Genomic DNA, 19,139 nt, shown 5'->3' on the forward strand with positions numbered 1-19,139 from the left:
ACAACCATGGAGACCTCTAGTACAAATCTAATTTGTCTTCCAGGAAGCAAGATCAGTGGGCCCGGGATAACATCAAAAATAACAAGCATGACCCATTTTGGAGACACACAGGCTATGTTATGGCACAAATGGACGGGCTGTATGTAGGGGCAACGAAGAGGGCTATAGTAGAAGGAACAAAGGTAAGATTTTTTAAAAGCTACTCAGGATTTATATGGTATGGCAAGAATATTGAAAATTATCTTTAAAATTATTGATACATTCCAATTAAGGAGAAGATCACATTAGGACTAGGGAATAAATTTCTTGCACAGTAGAACTGTCTTATCTATCTCATTGCTAGCACCTGACTCAGTGTCAGGTTAACTCACAAATAAACCAGCTTGTTTCTGTGTTCTTTCAGTCTCATTCATGCTATACTCTGGGGTAGGTTAAAGAGCCCCATATGAATGTACTGGCTATTTAATTAACCTAATAAAGCAAGTGTTTTAGACAATATGTTTGTTAAAGAAAAATGTCTAAGTTTTATAAACTGTATGCGTTCTATGCTTTCATCCTCCACAGCACGCACACACACACACAAACACATGCCCATGCAGCATAATTTTTTTGAAAGGTTTACTGAATCATTGAGGATTGAAAGGTACCGTGTAATATACTTCCAAAAATTAGGAAGATTTTATTTCCTGGGGGTAACATATATACCATACACACACACACACACACACACACACATACACACACACACTCACACTGGACAAAATATATAAAATGACAGTTTATAGAAAATAGATGCAAAAAATGCTCTTAATCATATGAACTTGGCCTTGCTAATAAAATTAGAAATACAAATTAAAATCATACTGAGAAATACTTTCTCACTTATCAATTTGGAAAAAATTCCAAACTGTGAGAGCGTACTGTGTTGGCAAGGCAATGGGGGGAAAGATGGGGGGGGGGGGAAAGGTACTTCCCTAGAAGACTGGTGAGAATACAAAATGGTGTATCTGCTATGGACAGGAATTTTGGCACCCAGTACCAAAATCACACACTCATTTACCCTCTGACCCAGTAATCCCATTTCTAGGATTATCACAAAGGTTCACTGGCAACAATGCAAGCCTATTCATCACAGATAATTTATAATAGCGAAAAGACCAAAAACAGCCAAATACATGGAAGACTGGCTGCATAAATCATGTAGCTGTAAACAGGAATAAGGTGGATCTCCATGTACTACTATGGAATGACCTTCAGAATCTGTTATTAAGTGTGAAAATGGGAAGACCGGTGTATATCATGTGCTACCTTTTGCATAAGAAATTGAGATAGATAGATAGATAGATAGATAGATAGATAGATAGATAGATAGATAGATAGATAGATAGATGATAGATAGATAGATAGATGATAGATAGATAGATAATAGATAGATTTGCTCATTTTTTCAAGGAGAAACAACAGTGAAAGAATAAGCCAAAAACTAAAAAATAAATGATTACCTATAAAAGAAGGAAGAAAAGAGAGTGGAGGGAACAGAGATGAAAGCTACATTTCTCTGAATGTAACTTGCTTTTTACATTTGACTTTGGAACTATGTAAATGCTGTTCATACTTAAAAAAAATTTTTTAAAGCAAAGCAGTTCCTAAGATCTGAAAACAAATTGACACAAATATACCTAATGGTGTATCAAGTTTGTGGCATAACCATACGGACAGCAGTTATTTCAAGTGACCTTAAAACACAGTTACTGTTGTACATCCTCAGTGGAATAGATGCTACAGACAAGAAGAATCACCAAAACCAAAACCAAAACAAATGACCTTGAATTGTAATCTTACTTTAGTAAAAATATTGATATTGCTATTTTGAAATTTGATAGAGTTCACTTGATATAGTAAGATAAAGCAAATAAGTATGTTAGATAACAAGATTTTCAGCATAAGAAAAATCAATGAAGTAAAGATCCTGTGTTTTGGTTTTTGTTTTTAAGTTGAAATATAGGTAGCAAATCATTACTTTTAAAAAAATACACGTTTCCCAGGAATTCCCTGGTGGTCCAGTGGTTAGGACTCAGCACTTTCACTGCTGTGCCTGGGTTCAATCCCTGGTTGGGGAACTAAGATCCTGCAAACCTCATGGCACGGCCAAAAAAAAAAAAAAGTACACGTTTCCTTGCTTTGTCCCTTGAAAAAGCCTGGAAGTAATGACAATAGCCTAGACCCAGTATCATTCAGTCTTCACTAGGAGGATACGACATAGGGTAGGCAACAATGTCTTAAGACACAAAAGCACTAACCATGAAGAAAAAGATTGACAAATTCAGCTAATTAAAATAAGAATTTCTTTTTATCAAAAGACAGTATAGAGAGTGAAAAGATAAGATGTAAACCAGGAGAAGATATTTGCAATACATTTAACTAACAAAGGATTTGTATCTAAAATACATAAAGAACATCGACAAATTGTTAAAAAGAAAATACTCAGTAGAAAAATGGGCAGTGGGCAAAAACATCGAGAGGACTTTCTTGGAAGAGGAAATACATATGGCCAATAAACAGGTGATGAAAGGCTCTATTTCAAGAAAATGCATAGTAAAACCACAGTGAGATCCTATTACACACCAGAACTGGGAAATCCCAAGCACTATTGGAGTAAGTAAACTATTACAGCCACTTTGGAAAAGGATTGGACATTACTTGAAACATTTGAGGATAACACAGTCTACAACCTGGCAGATCCACTCAGATGTTACATAGTTTCTCAAAAATGGGGCGCAAGTACGTAAAAGTTCACAGTACCATTGTTTTGCTGTGAACCGGAAACACCCCAGATATTTATCATACGTATATTGTGACACTATATATTCATGTAATGGGATACCATATAGGAATGAAAATGAATGAACTATTTCCACATGATCAACATTGATAAATGTCAAAAATTAATTTTGAGCAAAAGAATGAACACAGTATGATTCTATTTGTACATATTCAAAACCAGGAAAAGTTTTAAAAATAATTGTTTAAGGATTTATACATAGATGATAAAATAATAAAAGCAAGTAATGAACAACATGAAATTTAGTAGAGTGGTTACTACTGGTAGGGAAGGGAAGGGAAATGAGATTGGTGACTTCTAAGGCACAGCTAATATTCTATTTTTTAAACTGTGAGGTGGGTAGTAGGAGTTTATTATTTTTCCTTAAACTGTGCATATACATCTTTATTCTTTCATATGTATGATATCATTCTTAATTTTTAAAATAAAGGCAAAATATTTAAAAGCAAATTACAAACTGAAAGATATATTGCAATTCATCTCGGAGACAATGAACTAATCTCTCTAATACTTAAAGAACTCTTAAAAGTAGGTAAACAAGTATAACCTAGTAGAAAAACAGATAAAGCACATTCACAGTTCACAAAAAATAAATCCAAAGATTTTTAAACATATGCTCAGCGGTTCTCATAATAGAAAAAATGCCAGTATAAACTACAGTGAGATACTGTTTTTCACCTATCAAACTGGAAATAAACTAATTGTTTAGTATGTTGTTAGGCTGTACTAGTATAATTGAAATAAGCCCTATGAAGACAATTTGGAAACATCCATTAAAATCAAAATCATTTCTAGAGATCTATCCTACACACAGACTCACACACATACAAAATGATGTGTACAAGTCTGACTATTGTTACATTATTTATATTAGCAAAAGACTAGAAACCACCTGAAAGTCTACCAATAAAATACTGGTTAAAAATATTATAATGCATCCATTCATTGAAATACTGTTTAAAAGCATGAGGAAGATTTTTATATCAAATATGGAAAGGTCCCCAAGATATGAAAAGATATTAAGAGAAAAAAATCAATGTGAAGAGAAGTATATATAACACACTATCGTTTATGTTAAAAAATGTATTTGTAAGACATTTTTAAAAGTCTAGAGAGATACGCAAGAAATCAGTAAAAGTGGTAAGCTGGAGACAGGGTGGGTCTTGAGTGAACAGAGGATAGGAGTGAAGAGAATTTCCACTATAGATCTTATAATTTAAAAAAATATTGAATAATGAATGGATTACTTATTCAAAAACAAAACAAAGAGAATGTTTATATAAATAAATAATCAGGTTTGGGGTTTTTTTCTTGCTTTTGCTTTTGTTAAAATTGTCATGTGTATTTGTCTTCTCACCACCTCTGCCCGAAAACCAATTTGTTTGTAGATGCCTAGCCCTGGGCGACTCTGGTGGTTTGAATCTTGCTGGAGCAGTGCTCTCTAGTTAACACAGAGTTCATGTTCAAGCCTGATAATTGCTTCAGGTTTAATGCTGTCAAGTCTGTTAGTCCTGTGTTAAACATACGATCAAAATCAAAAGCACCTTAGTTGAATATTTTTGCTGTAAAGCAGTGCTTCTCAGCTGAGGATGACTTCTCACCAGAGGACATTTTGCAATGCCTAGAGACATTTTGGGTTGTCAAAATTGGGAGGGTGCTACTGATATCTAGTGGGTAGAGGCCAGGGATGCTGCTAAACGTCCTACAATGCCCAGCCCCCCTGCCCAACAAGAAAGACTTATTTGGCCCCAAATATCACTAGTGCCAAGACTGAAAAAAACCTGCTGTAGAGGAATGCAAGCAAAGTGCTCTGTGTACTTTACTCTCATAGGACCCACTCCCAAAATCTGTGGCTAACAGGCTAAAACGTCTCACAAACTATAAAGTAATAAAAATCACTTTATAAACTACAATAAAATCTAGTGTATCTGTTACATTAGGGAACCTTCGCAAAGGAATAATGTAATGGATACCTAACACGAGGAGCTCTCACAATAGAAGATGACGTCTGATTGTCTGAAATCAATGTTAAGTGCAGTCTCTGTCTTTTCCCAGCCCATAACCCTGTTCCAGATTCAGTTCCTGAACGCTGTTGGAGATCTGCTGGACCTGATTCCCACACTTTCTTCCACAAAAAACTCCGGCCTGGAGGTTTTTAAGAGATGGGACATGGGACATTGCTCTGCTCTCATTAAGGTGAGACATGCGGCAGCCTTTCTCTTTGTCCTTCTTCTGGTCCCTATGGACTTTTTCTATATGTCACCCAAGTATGGTAACATCTCACCACTCCCAGCTATAGTTATATATCAGCTCATGGGTTCCTCTGTCATAGCAGTTAAGAACTGGAAGGAACTGATGGAGGGAACTGGATGTACATGATGTTACCCGTTTCTTCCATCATTTTTCCCGTGCTCTATGTACCTGCCACTCCCACCATCCAGAATCTTCCATTTTGGAAGCTAGGACAGACTCTGTCTGTTTTGTGCACATTAAAGGTTAATTTTCCAGTGACAAAAACAGCAATAAACACCTTAATTGACATATCCCTCTACACTTCCTACATTTGTAGTCAGTTATCTGTATACTTCACTATGATTCTGGCTATAGGTTCTTCCTGGATTTGAGAACATCTTTTTTGCTCACTCAAGCTGGTACACGTATGCTGCCATGCTCAGGATATATAAACACTGGGACTTCAACATCATTGATAAAGACACCAGCAGTAGTCGCCTCTCTTTCAGCAGTTACCCAGGTAAATAAATTTAGAGAGACATCTGAGTACTTTGAGTACTATTTCAGGATAAAACCTTAGTGATTTAGAGTAACTGGAATGGAAGAAGAAAGGTTTAGTGATTAGCATACATTAATGAAAATTGGTTTTTAGAGTGCTATGAAATATAGCTCTAATACTTGAATTTAATAGAATGTCATAAACTATGTTAATAGGGTTCACTTCAACAAATGCCAGTTCAGTATTTATTAAGCACGAGGCACTTGCCTAGGCTCTGCAGTGGAATCAAAGATGAGCGAGATAGATCCTGATCTCAGCATCTCCTTGAGAGCCTGTCTCCATTTCTCTTTTTTTATGATTTCTTTTTTTTTTTAATTGGAGTATAGTTGATTTATCCATTTCTCTTATTCTTTGCAATATCCACAGCAGTTTACCTAGTATGTGGCACCTAGTACTTAATAAATTTTTGCTGAATGGATGGGTGAATGAATGTACAAGCTTATAGATCTTACACAAACAAGGTAAGTACTATACAGATAAGAACAATATTATTACTGGATACTGTATAGGCTACAAAAGAAGTGTAAGAAATGTTGTGAGTATTCAAAATAGGGACAGCTCACTTCTGATTGTTGGGAAAAAGGAAAAAGGTGAACATTTGAGATGAACCATGAACGATGACTAGAATTTGAGCAGGTAGAGATGGATGGGAAGGATGGTCTTTGTAGAGTTGGGATTGCAAACTCCTATACCTAAAGGAGACAGAAGATGATGCAAATGAATAAAGGGGGCTGGTATAAGAAAATAGAAATGGAAACAATTGTAGCAAACACATGGTCCATTGACAGGGAGCCAGTCGGCTCCCACTGACTATTGTCACCCAGCCATGTGGAGATCAGTATTTCCATATCCTCTAGCTTCTCAAGAGAGAAATATGGATTTGAAAAACAAAACCCACCATGTGAACCCCAAAACGTGTGTCTGCTAGCTGTAATTGCCCTCAACTGCAGGTTTGCAACCTCTTCAGGAAACATCATGAGCAAAGGCAAGGGGTAAATTCTTACCAAACATCTAAGTGTCCGATGCAGATGTGATGTGGACACTTTTGACCTTTAATTACATATATGCAACTTACAGGGTGGTTATACCAACCACCTGTCATATCTAGCTTTGTAAGAGTATTTGTGTCAGAGTATTATTGTCCCTTCTGGCACTGTTGTTCTTGATAATTTTTTTTTTTAATCTATTTATTTATTTATTTATTTTTGGCTGTGTTGGGTCTTCGTTTCTGTGCGAGGGCTTTCTCTAGTTGCGGCAAGCGGGGGCCACTCTTCATCGCGGTGCGCGGGCCTCTCACTATCGCGGCCTCTCTTGTTGCGGAGCACAGGCTCCAGATGCGCAGGCTCAGTAATTGTGGCTCACGGGCCCAGTTGCTCCGCGGCATGTGGGATCTTCCCAGACCAGGGCCCGAACCCGTGTCCCCTGCATTGGCAGGCGGATTCTCAACCACTGCACCACCAGGGAAGCCCTGTTCTTGATAATATTAACATCACCCTAGCGGGAATTCTCACCAGGGGAATAAAGTGATGTCTTTCTGTCCTTGTGACCTGATCCTTCCTTTGAGACCACTTTGATTTCATCTTTGTCATAGTTTGCTTAATTGTTTTAGTACTGAGGGGGACTGAGAACTCCCTTCTCCAAGTTAGACTGTGCTTTGATTCTTCTGTGTTCCTTTGGACTGAAATTTAAGGACAGCAAGATACTGAGACAGTCAAATATTCATACTCTTCCTCTTATTTGTGATAAAATGCAAAGTTCAGCTGTTACCTGAAATTTTTGCTTTGAAATCTCTGCAGAATGGTGTTCTTCCATAGTCTTAATAGTCTTGAATCCCAAAGGTAGTGATGGAGAAGGACATGGAGGGATTTCCTATGAAACTTTTGACCTTGCTCATATTTGCATATATAGCTTCCAGAATAGATAGATTTAGAAGTAGATATATAGATAATAGAGATTTGTAGAGCAATTAAACTGAGAGAAAACAAAAGACTTTTTTTTTTTTTACTCCAAGATGTTTTTACAGGAGCCAGTGGAGCAATGTCATTCATAATTTCTCTAACTGGACTGCTTTGTTTTCAACAGCCAACATGAAAAAACATGTAGAATTTTATTTATATTACAAAGAATTGTTTAGTTACGGGATCAGCCATACGGAATTCATCGCATAGATATAAAACTAAGCTTTAGCATGAACTTTATGCCATGTGTATGTGCTGTTGATCCCAGAAATAAGCTCGGCGACTTGTTGCTTTTCTTTGGTGCAGGAGTACCATGATAGATTGAGTGGGTTAGGAGCGTGGTGTCAGTTTTGTATTCAAAGGGGCAGGACCTGGAGGCTCTTCCTGATACGGACAAGGATATTAAGAGTTATTGAGTCAGAACTGATAGATCAAGTCATGATATAATTTATTCATCTACAGTTTTCTATTAAAATGTGCTAAGCAGAGTATTTGTGATGAAAAACAGGACAAATGCAGCCCCTATTCTAACAAACTTTACATTCTGGTGAAAAATAGACACAAATACAAAAGCAATGATTAAAGTGTGATTTGTGTAATAATAGGGAAGCCTAGTTTGGGGATGATGAGATAGCTTTTAAGAGAAAGTAAAATTTAGGTTGAGACACAAAGGCAAGTGTAAATTCCCCAGGCCAATGGGGATAATGGGGTGATAGAAAGTTCCATGTGGAACAAGCAGCACATGTAAAGGCCTATAGGCAAGAGAAAGTGTGGAGAAGGCCAGGGAGAGGGAATGAAGGGCAATGCAAGACCATTAAGATGACAAGTGGAAGTGACATTAATAGATTTGCATTTTAGAATTACAAAATGTCTGGCCCACGAGACGAGGACAAGAGAGGCTTCCAACAGAACATGTAGAAGCCTGAGGCAACAATCCAGGCAACTCAAACCACATAAAGTTTTGCAGATGGTCAGTCAATATACGGATGGAAGATTGATATTCCTCTTCAAGAAGAAAACAAGATGTCAAAAATGACCGCCGAATTCATATAGCAGTAATAGTGTTCCGGTTGTCCTTGCCAGAATCCTTGAGGGATAATTGCCTAATAAGAACTGTTGGAAGGGCACTCCCAAAACTGTACTCTAGCATAGGAGAATAAGAGGAACAATAGTAATCCTTCACAACACATTCATCAATATTGCAAAAGGATGTGCTGACCCCAGCTCACCCAGGCTTATCTAAGCCAATCTCATGCTCTGTGTTCACGGGAGTCCCAGCTGACTCCGTAAAAATACAGGTAGTTATTCAAGGAAATAAATTTATATAATAACCTCCATCTTAATCTAGAAAGGATTTAAGGTGGGGTCCAAGGTGGCAGAGTAGGAAGATTCTGAACTCACCTGCTCTCACAGACACACTAAATCTACAGCTACATTTGGATCATTTCCCTCTGAAAAAGATCTGAAAATGAAATGAACTGATTCCCACAACAGAGAATAAAAGGACCACACTGAGACAGGTAGGAGAGGTAGAGACATGATCTTGCAAAAGACCCCACTTTATTGTGTGCAGCAACACGCGATAAGGAGGGATCTCATGAGACAGGTGCTTCTCCAGGAGGAGCAAGGGATTGGTGACCCCCACCAGGCACCCCAGCCCCTGGGATCCGCACCAGAATGATGAGCTCCCAAAACGTTTGGCTTAGATACCCAACTGGGCTGATGTCCAAGGGTACCAAAGTGCTATAGGAAACAGATTCCCCTAGTAAAGGATTTGCACGTGGTCTTACTCACCCCAAGACCCAGCAAAACAGCAACAGTTTGGAAAGTGCCATATGTGAGGAAGATTCATTTGCCAATCTAAAGGCTGGAGAGGCAGGGGGGCAACTGAAATGGTCCTGAAGGCAGAGGCGCCAGCGGAAGCCATTCGTGCGGTCTCCACCTAGCATGCCAGCACAGGGGGGTGAGCTCGGATGCAGCACCCTCCCACTGCCTAGCTGAACAGGCAGGGGGGAGTGGTCATTGCAGTGTCCTACTTCCTTGCTGAAGTCTGCACATGCAGTGGTTGCAACACTCCCCTGCCCCCTGGCTGGGGCTGAAGAGCTGCCTTTCTGCAGCCAGTGAGCGGGCCCCGTCCCCCCCCACTCTCCAGCTGCCCTGCTAAAGCCAGTGAGCACATTCAGTCCACACAGGGGACACCTCTTGACCCCCCGCCTTGCTGGCCAGGGGCCCTGGCATTCCTGAGCTCCACAGGACGGTAACGATCAGAAAGACAGCTCTTGGCAGGCTACCACACCCAGGGCACTGCACAGACAGCAAGCTGAGATAAAACCCAAGTATGCCTGTGAAAAAGACCTATTTACTTAGCCTGGTGCTTCAGCTTCAGACAGACTTCAGGTTTCCCATGCATCTAGAGGCTAAGGAGACATTGCCAGGGGACATAAGCTGGGAGTCACCATCCTTGTACATCCCCTTGGCCTCACTACAGCTCGGCAACACTTCCCAGGTAAAAAGCTTATACACTTGTCTGGAGCCCCAGTTTTTGCAACTGTCACTAGGCCCTAGGCTGCCAAAGGTCACGCTTACCCTTGGGCTTAAGCGTCTGCTTTCACCTGTGTTCTCACTGCAGTGCTGCTTCCTTTCTACCCAAGGGCAGCAGGGGAGGTGACAAGTGAGCTTTACTCTGTATGCTCCCCCACTGGCCCTTGTGGCAGTCACGGCACCCCCTGCAGGTTCTGCACCACGTGTTCAGCAGTGCTGTGGGGAGGGCTGGCCCTGGCCCCTAAAAGGGCTTTAAAAACCTTGCTTTCTAACACAACCAGGCCTTTGTAACAGATCTCATGCCTCCAGTTGATGAGGTGACTTCCTACTCTCACGAGTCGTTAACAAGTTACAAGTTGGATGGATATTCTGTGGAGCAGTTGAGACTGCTCTTCTGGCTCCTGCCTCAGGCTTCTCACCTCTCCTACCCACAGACGGGAGTGTATCAAAGGTAGGGGTGTAGGCAGCATGCATAGAGACCACATTCTAGGAGAGCACTGATTATAGCATAGGAAGTCTGAGAGAAGACAGGCAAAAGTTGGAAATACGTTGATGTTTGTTTACTCTGTAAAATTCTGAATGTAATTAATGACCAGAAAAAGAATAATCATTCACATTTTTCTTAATACTGTGGGTAAGACTTGCCATTGTGGTCATGATTAACAAAGCACAGTAATGATTTCTGAGAGAGTCATTAGAATTCAGTATTCACAGGTGACATGATAAACGTTGCAGAGTCATTAAGTCACTGGCGTTAAGGAACTGCAGAGGCAAAAAAATCTATGTTGTTTCAGTGCAAACAGGTTACAAAGAGTCATGGCTTTGAGAGTAATAGTATTGCTGCTTTTTTCTCATGAAGGGAGATATAAAATTTTCCAGAAATAATGCATCGGATTATAAAGAATACAAAGCGGTGGTACCTGGACATTACGAAGCATCTTCACATACACTGACTGGACGATAGACAAATACATTAGTATGTTTCTCTACTCATTATTCTAAATCTTCATTAATAAATCACTATACCTCACATGGGCCCTTGAATTTTGTCATATATTTCTTAATCAAATTGTTTATATAGGCAGGGGCCCTGCAAAAATTATTTGCCTGAAGCTCTGGATACTCTAAGAAAGGTGGCCCTGTATTATTGAAGCAAAAAAAGAAGCTTTTGAATAGCCATGGTCTGTTTTACCTAAGAGGTTATAGGGCAAAGGAAGATAAAAGCCCTGGCTAGTCCTCCGCCAGGATACTGTATACAGACAACTCTTGATTTTGGCTCTGCAGTCAAGAATCCCATAGGGAATGACGGCATTGAAAAGGTAGGCGTTACCACTGCATGAACACTGCAGTGCAGAGATCTACTTATCATCAAAAAGAACACAGATAACAACTGTTGGCAAGGATGTTGAGAAAGGGAACCCTCGTACACTGTTGGTGGGAATGTAAATTGGTGCAGCCACTGTGGAAAACATTATGGAAGTTTCTCAGAAAACTAAAAATACAACTACCATATGACCCAGGAATTCCACTCCTGGGTATATATCCGAAAAAAACAATAACACTAACTTGAAAAGATACATGCACCCCAATGTTCATAGCAGCATTATTCACAATAGCCAAGACATGGAAGCACCCTAAGTGTCCATCAACAGATGAACGGATAAAGAAGATGTGGTACATATATACAATGGAATATTACTCAGCCATAATAAAGAATGAAATCTTGCCATTTGCAGCAACATGGATGGACTTGGAGGGCGTTATGCTAAGTGAATTATTTCACTTATGTCAGACAGAGAAAGACAAATACTATGTGATATCACTTATATGTGGTATCTAAAAAATACAACAAACTAGTGAATATAACAAAAAAGAAGCAGACTCACAGATATAGAGAACAAACTAGTGGTTACCAGTGGGGAGGTGGGGGAGGGGTTTATAGGGTAGGAGGAGTGGAAGGTACAAACTATTGGGTGTAAGATAGGCTACAAGGATGTATTGTACAACACGGGGAATATAGCCAATATTTTGTAATAACTGTAAGTGGAATGTGACCTTTAGAAATTGTATTAAAAAATAAAAATAAATAAAATTTGTTCATGACAAGAAAAAGATCTACTGATTTCCATTGCATTGAAGGTTTAAGTCAATCAGAGATAATCAACCTGTCAGTAATACTGAGTCTTCCAACCCACAAATATTGTTTCTCTATTTATTTAGGTCTTCTTTAATTTGAGCAATGTTTTGTAGTTTTTAGTATATGGGTCTTACATACCTTAAATTAATTTGAATCCTAAATGATTTTTGATGCTACTGTAATCAGAATCAACTTTTTATTCCTTTTTCCAATTGTTCATTGCTTGTATATATGCATTAGTTATCTATCACTACATAACAAATCACCCCCAAAATTAGTGACTTGAAATGACAGTAACCATTTAGTATCTCATAGTCTCTATGGATAAGGAATTTAGATAGGGCCCAGTGAGGAGAGCTTGTCTCTACTTCACTATATCTGGGGCTTTAGCTGAAGACTCAGAGACTGAGGGGCTGAAATCTCTGGTAACTTAACTAAAGCTAAAGGATGTACTTCCAAGGTGACTCACTTCCATGGTCAATAAGATGGTGCTGGGAAATTGATTCCTCTCCATGGGCCTCTTCACAGGACTGCTCAAGTATCCTCAGGACAGGATTCTGGTTTCCCCCAGACCAAGTGATCTGAAAGAGCACGGCAGAGACAGCAATACCTATTATGACCTAGTCTCAGAAGTCATATACTGTCACTTCTACCACGTTCTATTTATTAGAAGGAAGTTATTATGATCAGCCCACATTCAAGAAAAGGAAATTAGAATCTATCTTTTTTTTTTTTTTTAATTTATTTATTTATTTATTTTTGGCTGCGTTGGGTCTTTGTTACTGCGCGAAGGCTTTCTCTAGTTGTGGGGAGCAGGGGTTACTCTTCGTTGCGGTGCGCGGGCTTCTCATTGCGGTGGCTTCTCTTGTTGCGGAGCATGGGCGCTAGGCGCGTGGGCTTCAGTAGTTGTGGCACACGGGCTCAGTAGTTGTGGCTCACGGGCTCTAGAGCACAGGCTCAGTAGTTGTGGCACATGGGCTTAGTTGCTCCGTGGCATGTGGGATCTTCCCGGACCAGGGCTCGAACCGTGTCCCCTGCATTGGCAGGCGGATTCTTAACCACTGCGCCACCAGGGAAGTCCCTAGAATCTATCTTTTAAAGGGAAAATTGTCAAGGAATTTGTGGAAAGTTAAACACCACCACAATATAGAAATATTTTTTTTTTGTATATTTACTTTTTCTCTTGAGAACTTTCTAAGTTCATGTGTCAATCTAATAGCTTTTTTGTGGATTTCTTGGGATTTTTCTAGATACATAATCAGGCCATCTTTGCATAAAGACAGTTTTACTTCTCCCTTACCTTGTATGTCTTTGTTTTCTTTCATGAAAGTACTGGATAAGACCTCCAGGACACCGTAGACTAGAAGTGGCATGGAAATCTTTGCCTAGTTCCTGATCTTAAGGGGAAAAGTATTCAGTCATTCACCATGAAGTATGATGTTAATTGTAGGGTTTTTGGATACCCTTTATAAGGTTAAAGAAGATCCCATCTCTTCCTACTTTGCTTAATGTTTTTATCATGAATGAGTGCTGCATTTTGTGCAATTCTCAGCTTCTATCTATGATCATATGATACTCATCCTGTATTAATATGGTGAGTTCCACTGATTAATTTTCAGATATTAAATCAACTTGGCATTCCTGGGATAAACCCCACTTAATCATAATATATTATTCTTTTTTATTTATTTTTCATTCAACATACTAATATTTTGTTAAGGATTTTTTCATCTAGTATTCATGAAACATATTGGACTGTGGTTTCCTTTTCTTTTAATGGTTTTGGTATTGGGGTAAGCTTGTTCTTATAAACTGAATTTGGAATTATTTTTTCCCTCTATGCTTTCTGAAAGAGTTTGTGTAGGACTGCAATTATTTTTTTCTTTAAATCTTTTAAAGAATTCATTGATTAAGCCATCTAGACATGGAATTTTATCTGTTGGAAAGTTTTTAACTATGAGTTCAATTTCTTTCATTAATATAGATCTATTCAGGTTTTCTAATTCTTCTTGAGTCAGTTTTGAAAATTTGTGTCTTTCAAGGAATTTGTCCATTGACTCTAATTTATCATGTTTATTGATATAAAGTTATTTATAATATTTTTATTTACCTTTTAATGTCTGTAGGATCTGTAGCTAAGTACCTTTAATCATTCATGATATTACATCTTTTTTCTTTATCAGTCTAGCTAGAGGTGTATAAATTTTATTGATATTTTCCAATAACCAGATTTTATTTTCATTGATTTGTTTCCTATTGTCCATTTTTCTTCCTCATTGATTTTCATTCTTATCTTTATGATTTTCTTTTTTTCTACTTACTTTGTGTTTAATCAGTGTAGTTTCATAGAGAGCCAAGGGGTTTGGCAGGGACTAGCTGAGATTTTAGAGCTAACTCTCTCGTGATTTTCTTGTTTCTAAGGTTTTCTCTAAATTTCCACTTGTTCTTCCAGCTCTGGATTTTGCCCTTTGATAGCTGGAGCAGTCTGAGCTGTATATGAGCCCGGAGGGGAGCCCCCTCTGTCAAAGTTGCAGCAGACTTGTATATCTCACCAGTAAGAATTCGGTCTTACAAGGGTAAATCTCTCAATTCTTTCTGGTTTTATCCCCAGCTCTTTGGCATCTCTCACATTCTTGCATAGTTAGTGGTCAGCCAGGAAACTAGGCAGAACTTATGTTCAGATTTTGGATCTCTGCTCTTCTATACTTCTCTCTTGCTTTCAAAATTTCCCCCTTTGGGACTTTCCTGGTGGTCCAGTGGTTAAGACTCCCTGCTTCCACTGCAGGGGGCATGGGTTCGATCCCTGGTCCGGGAACTAAGATCCCGCATGCCACGTGACGCAGCCAAAAAAAAAAAAAAAAAAATTCCCCCTTAAATTCTCAGATATCTACAGCACTGAACTTTGAATACCATCTCAAGTCACTATGGCTGCAGTTTTCCACCACCAGAGCTGGCAGTGGGGGATTAAGGAATGCACTCAAGCAATGAAGCCACATACTCATATTCTTTTCTTAAACATTTTTTGTTTGTTTGTTTGTTTGTTTTGCCACACTGTGCGGCATGCAGGATCTTAGTTCCCCCACCAGGGATTGAACCTGTGGCCCCTGCAGTGGAAGCGCGGAGTCTCAGCCACTGAACAACCAGAGAAGTCCCCATACTCATATTCCTTTTTTTTTTTTTAATTTTACTTATTTATTTATTTATTTATTTATTTTTGGCCGTGTTGGGTCTTCATTTCTGTGCGAGGGCTTTCTCTAGTTGTGGTGAGCGGGGGCCACTCTTCATCGTGGTGCGCAGGCCTCTCACTATCGTGGCCTCTCTTGTTTGGAGCACAGGCTCCAGACGCACAGGCTCAGTAGTTGTGGCTCACGGGCCTAGTTGCTCCGTGGCATGTGGGATCTTCCCAGACCAGGGCTCGAACCCGTGTCCCCTGCATTGGCAGGCAGATTCTCAACCACTGCGCCACCAGGGAAGCCCCCATACTCATATTCTTAACTAATAGGATCAGTGCTCAGTTTTCCCTGCCTTTGGTCATTTTCTAGTACCTTCAACTAGTTATTTTAAATAATTTTATACAGTGTTTATCATTTTTACTTGTGGGAGAAATCATCTAATTTCTTTGTGCTGCCATTGGAATACTCACCCTCGGTATGAGCATTTTTATTGCCTTTTAATGCGTTTTACCCAAATGTTTTCCATATTAACAAAAGTATCACAAGAGCTCCTCGTCGAAGCCTTCGCTAATTTTCAGGCTGAGTCAGCTACCCCTCCTTTCAGCTTCCTTGGTGCCTTGTGCACAGTTTCTTCAGAGCCCACGTTCTGTATTCATGTCTGCATCCTCAGGGCCAGCAGAGAGCCTTGCACATTGTAATCACTGAACAAATATTTATGCAAGGAAGGAGAAAAGGAAGGAAGGAGGAAAAGGTAATGGGAAGAATAAAGAAAGGAAACAGGCAGACAGGTTACAGATAACCCCTTCTGATGTGGACAAGTGTAAACTGGAGAAAGACAGACGGGGAGTGCAGTGAGCGGTGGAGGAGGGGCTGCCTAAGAGGTCATCGTCTATCAATATATCACAAGCTCCTTGTTTTCTCTTCATCCTGCCCTCCCTTTTACACCCCTGATTTGAAAAGAAGAGTCCGAGATGTTCGCGAATTGGTATCAAGGCATCTCAGATGCAAATCTGTATGTTCAGCACAGGGATTGGACCCTGAAGCTGATCCTTTGGAGCCACCCTGGTGATGAATGACATGAATAGCACCCAACTAGTTTTATGGGAATTAGGCAGCACCCAAGTTTTAAGTAAGTTACCTTAAAATCGTTTGAGCTTAACTTGTTATTGAAATAAAAAGAAAAGAAGTAATGTTTGTTTAGCTCCTATTTATGTGCCTGGCATTATAACTGACACTCTGTGTATGCATAATACACATTTGGTGTGTATTATGTCACTTAATTTTCATAAAAACCTAGCAAGGAGGGTATTGTATCAGCATCTTTCAAATAAAGAAACAGGTTCAGAGAAGTTAAATAGCCAGCTCAAAACCACACTGCTCAGAAGTTGGGCACTGGGGTTCAAACACAACATATCTGACTATAAAATACCCATTTTTTGTTTTCAGAAATGCTTCTGTTTGTATCTAAGTTAAATGGTTAAAACTAAAAGAGCCATGAACTCAAAGGGCCTCCTGGGATGCCAGGTGGGTGGAGCTTTTGTGTGGGAACAAAAGCTGGAACATATTCGAAGTGTTTTAATTGAGGATTACCGTAAATAATGATGGTCCCTATGAGGCTGAGGCTTCATGCTTAATTATCTGTAAGTGGAGCTCTCTGGAACACACTTAGTGTGTTTCACCAAGCATGCACGTGTTCCTACTTTGCATTACATCTGGGCATCCCATCACCTCCCACACACATGTACATACCCCTTAAAATTTCCTGTGGAGCTTGCTAAAAATGCAGATTCTAAAGTGCCATCCATAAGAATTCTTATTTAGTTGATCTGGGCTGGTGCATTTGTAACAAGCACCTTAGGTGATTCTAACATATTGGGTCCAAGCCCATCCTTTCAGACTCTGGCAGCCTTTCTGGTCTGGGTAGCCATGACTTTGCTCAGCCTTCTCCTGTTTGAAGTTCAAATACTTGAAAGTGGGTGCACAGGAAGATAAAAGAATGGTGTCAAAGCCCCAAGAAAATGTAGTCAAGTCTCCTTCACAATCCATAATGTTATTACTTTCATGTGTTATTAAATTGCCTCTGTAGTTGTAAACCTTTTTAATGTAATAGTATAATTATTTTTATTAATTTCATGTTACCTCTTTTATCTTAGATCCTTTGATCATAAGGCTGAAATATATACAAACGATCTGTGATTTAACACATGCCAAGATTCATATCTTCTGCCTTTAAAAAGTAGAACCAAAGGAGGAGAAGAAATAAAAGTAGAACTAGGGCACCCATTCCAAAGGACCATAGATAGATTTTGTAGCACTTCATTTCTGCTTTCCTAAGTATCAATACCTTTGTTTTGTATTCCTCTTTGGCACCATCCCAGGATACTGATGACTTCTGCCAGGCCACAGCTGTCTTGAACATCTTTCCCCACCTAGCTAAGGAAGCTTCCTCCCTTCTATCTTTCCAGAAATCCCACCTTATTTTCCACACTTTTCTTTTTCTTTTTATTTATTTTTATTTTTGCTGTGTTGGGTCTTCGTTTCTGTGCGAGGGCTTTCTCTAGTTGCAGCGAGCGGGGGCCACTCTTCATCGCAGTGCGCGGGCCTATCACCGTCGTGGCCTCTCTTGTTGCGGAGCACAGGCTCCAGACGCACAGGCTCAGCAGCTGTGGCTCACGGGCCCAGTTGCCCCCGCGGCACGTGGGATCCTCCCAGACCAGGGCTCGAACCCGTGTCCCCTGCATTGGCAGGCAGATTCTCAACCACTGCGCCACCAGGGAAGCCCTCCACACTTTTCTTGACTGACAGGTCATAAGGTGATTTTCCCCAACTCCACCCTGTCTAAACATGCAACCCCCCATGATTCACTCTCTTCCCAATTGCTTCAAATGTATTTGCTCTATTGTGTATAAGTGTTGTCACTGTTTGCAATGACTACCTATCTGTTTCCCTCACATTTGTCAGGCGTATGTTGTAGTGGAAAAGGCATGTGTTGAGGTTCAGTCCTAAATTTATTCCTGACAATGCTGTTTGTTAGCTTTAAATAGCTAAATATGTTTTTAATTAGCTCATCTAAGTGCTCTTTTTGTGAAGATCAAATGATGGTATCCATCCTTCTAAAGCAAGGTTTCTGGTGTGTCGTAGGTACACAGTAAATGTTAGTGACCACCATCTTCTTTCTTCCTTGGATTTAACAGTTATTTATTGAGCACCTACTATGTGTCAAATCCTTTTCTTGGCGCTGGAGTGAACAAGACAGAAAAAGTTCCTGCCCTGGTGGAACTTACATGCTATGGGATAGATGGAAAAGGAAACAGTAAACAAGCAAATAATATAACCTAAAATAAATAATTTATTATTGAAGAAAAACAATTTTATGTGGATAATAACAGAATATTGGTTAAATGTAAGCCACCTCTTCATAATTACTTTCTGTAATCTTTAAGAGATTATTATTATTATCTTAGAATTAGAATTATACGAATTCTTTTATTTGGACCGCTGCAGGATATTCAAACTCCAGAGTATGGCTTCATGTGCTTGAATATCTAATAGTATGAATCCTTCATTGGTCACCTTTCTATTGCAGGATTAAGCAGAAATGTGCTAAAAAAAAAAAATACATACTTGATAGAAGAATAATTACTGGAAAGTGAAGGGGAAATTGATTGGTTCCAGTTAGGATCTTGGCAGGAAGAGA

At 39.5% G+C, this 19,139-nt stretch overlaps 1 protein-coding gene across 1 annotated transcript in view; it reads left to right on the forward strand.

Moving 5' to 3' along the window:
* The window catches only part of PLBD1 (phospholipase B domain containing 1), a 72,807-nt gene that overhangs the window by 36,115 nt on the left and 17,553 nt on the right, over positions 1 to 19,139 (forward strand). The window contains exons 4-6 of the mRNA XM_082421994.1: positions 44 to 182; positions 4,898 to 5,038; positions 5,450 to 5,594. Coding sequence (XP_082278120.1) covers positions 44 to 182; positions 4,898 to 5,038; positions 5,450 to 5,594 — 425 coding nt within the window. The remainder of the gene's footprint in view (positions 1 to 43; positions 183 to 4,897; positions 5,039 to 5,449; positions 5,595 to 19,139) is intronic.

The sequence above is a fragment of the Balaenoptera physalus genome (assembly GCF_965194825.1).
Source record: "Balaenoptera physalus genome assembly, chromosome: 13".
Lineage (NCBI taxonomy): Eukaryota > Metazoa > Chordata > Mammalia > Artiodactyla > Balaenopteridae > Balaenoptera > Balaenoptera physalus.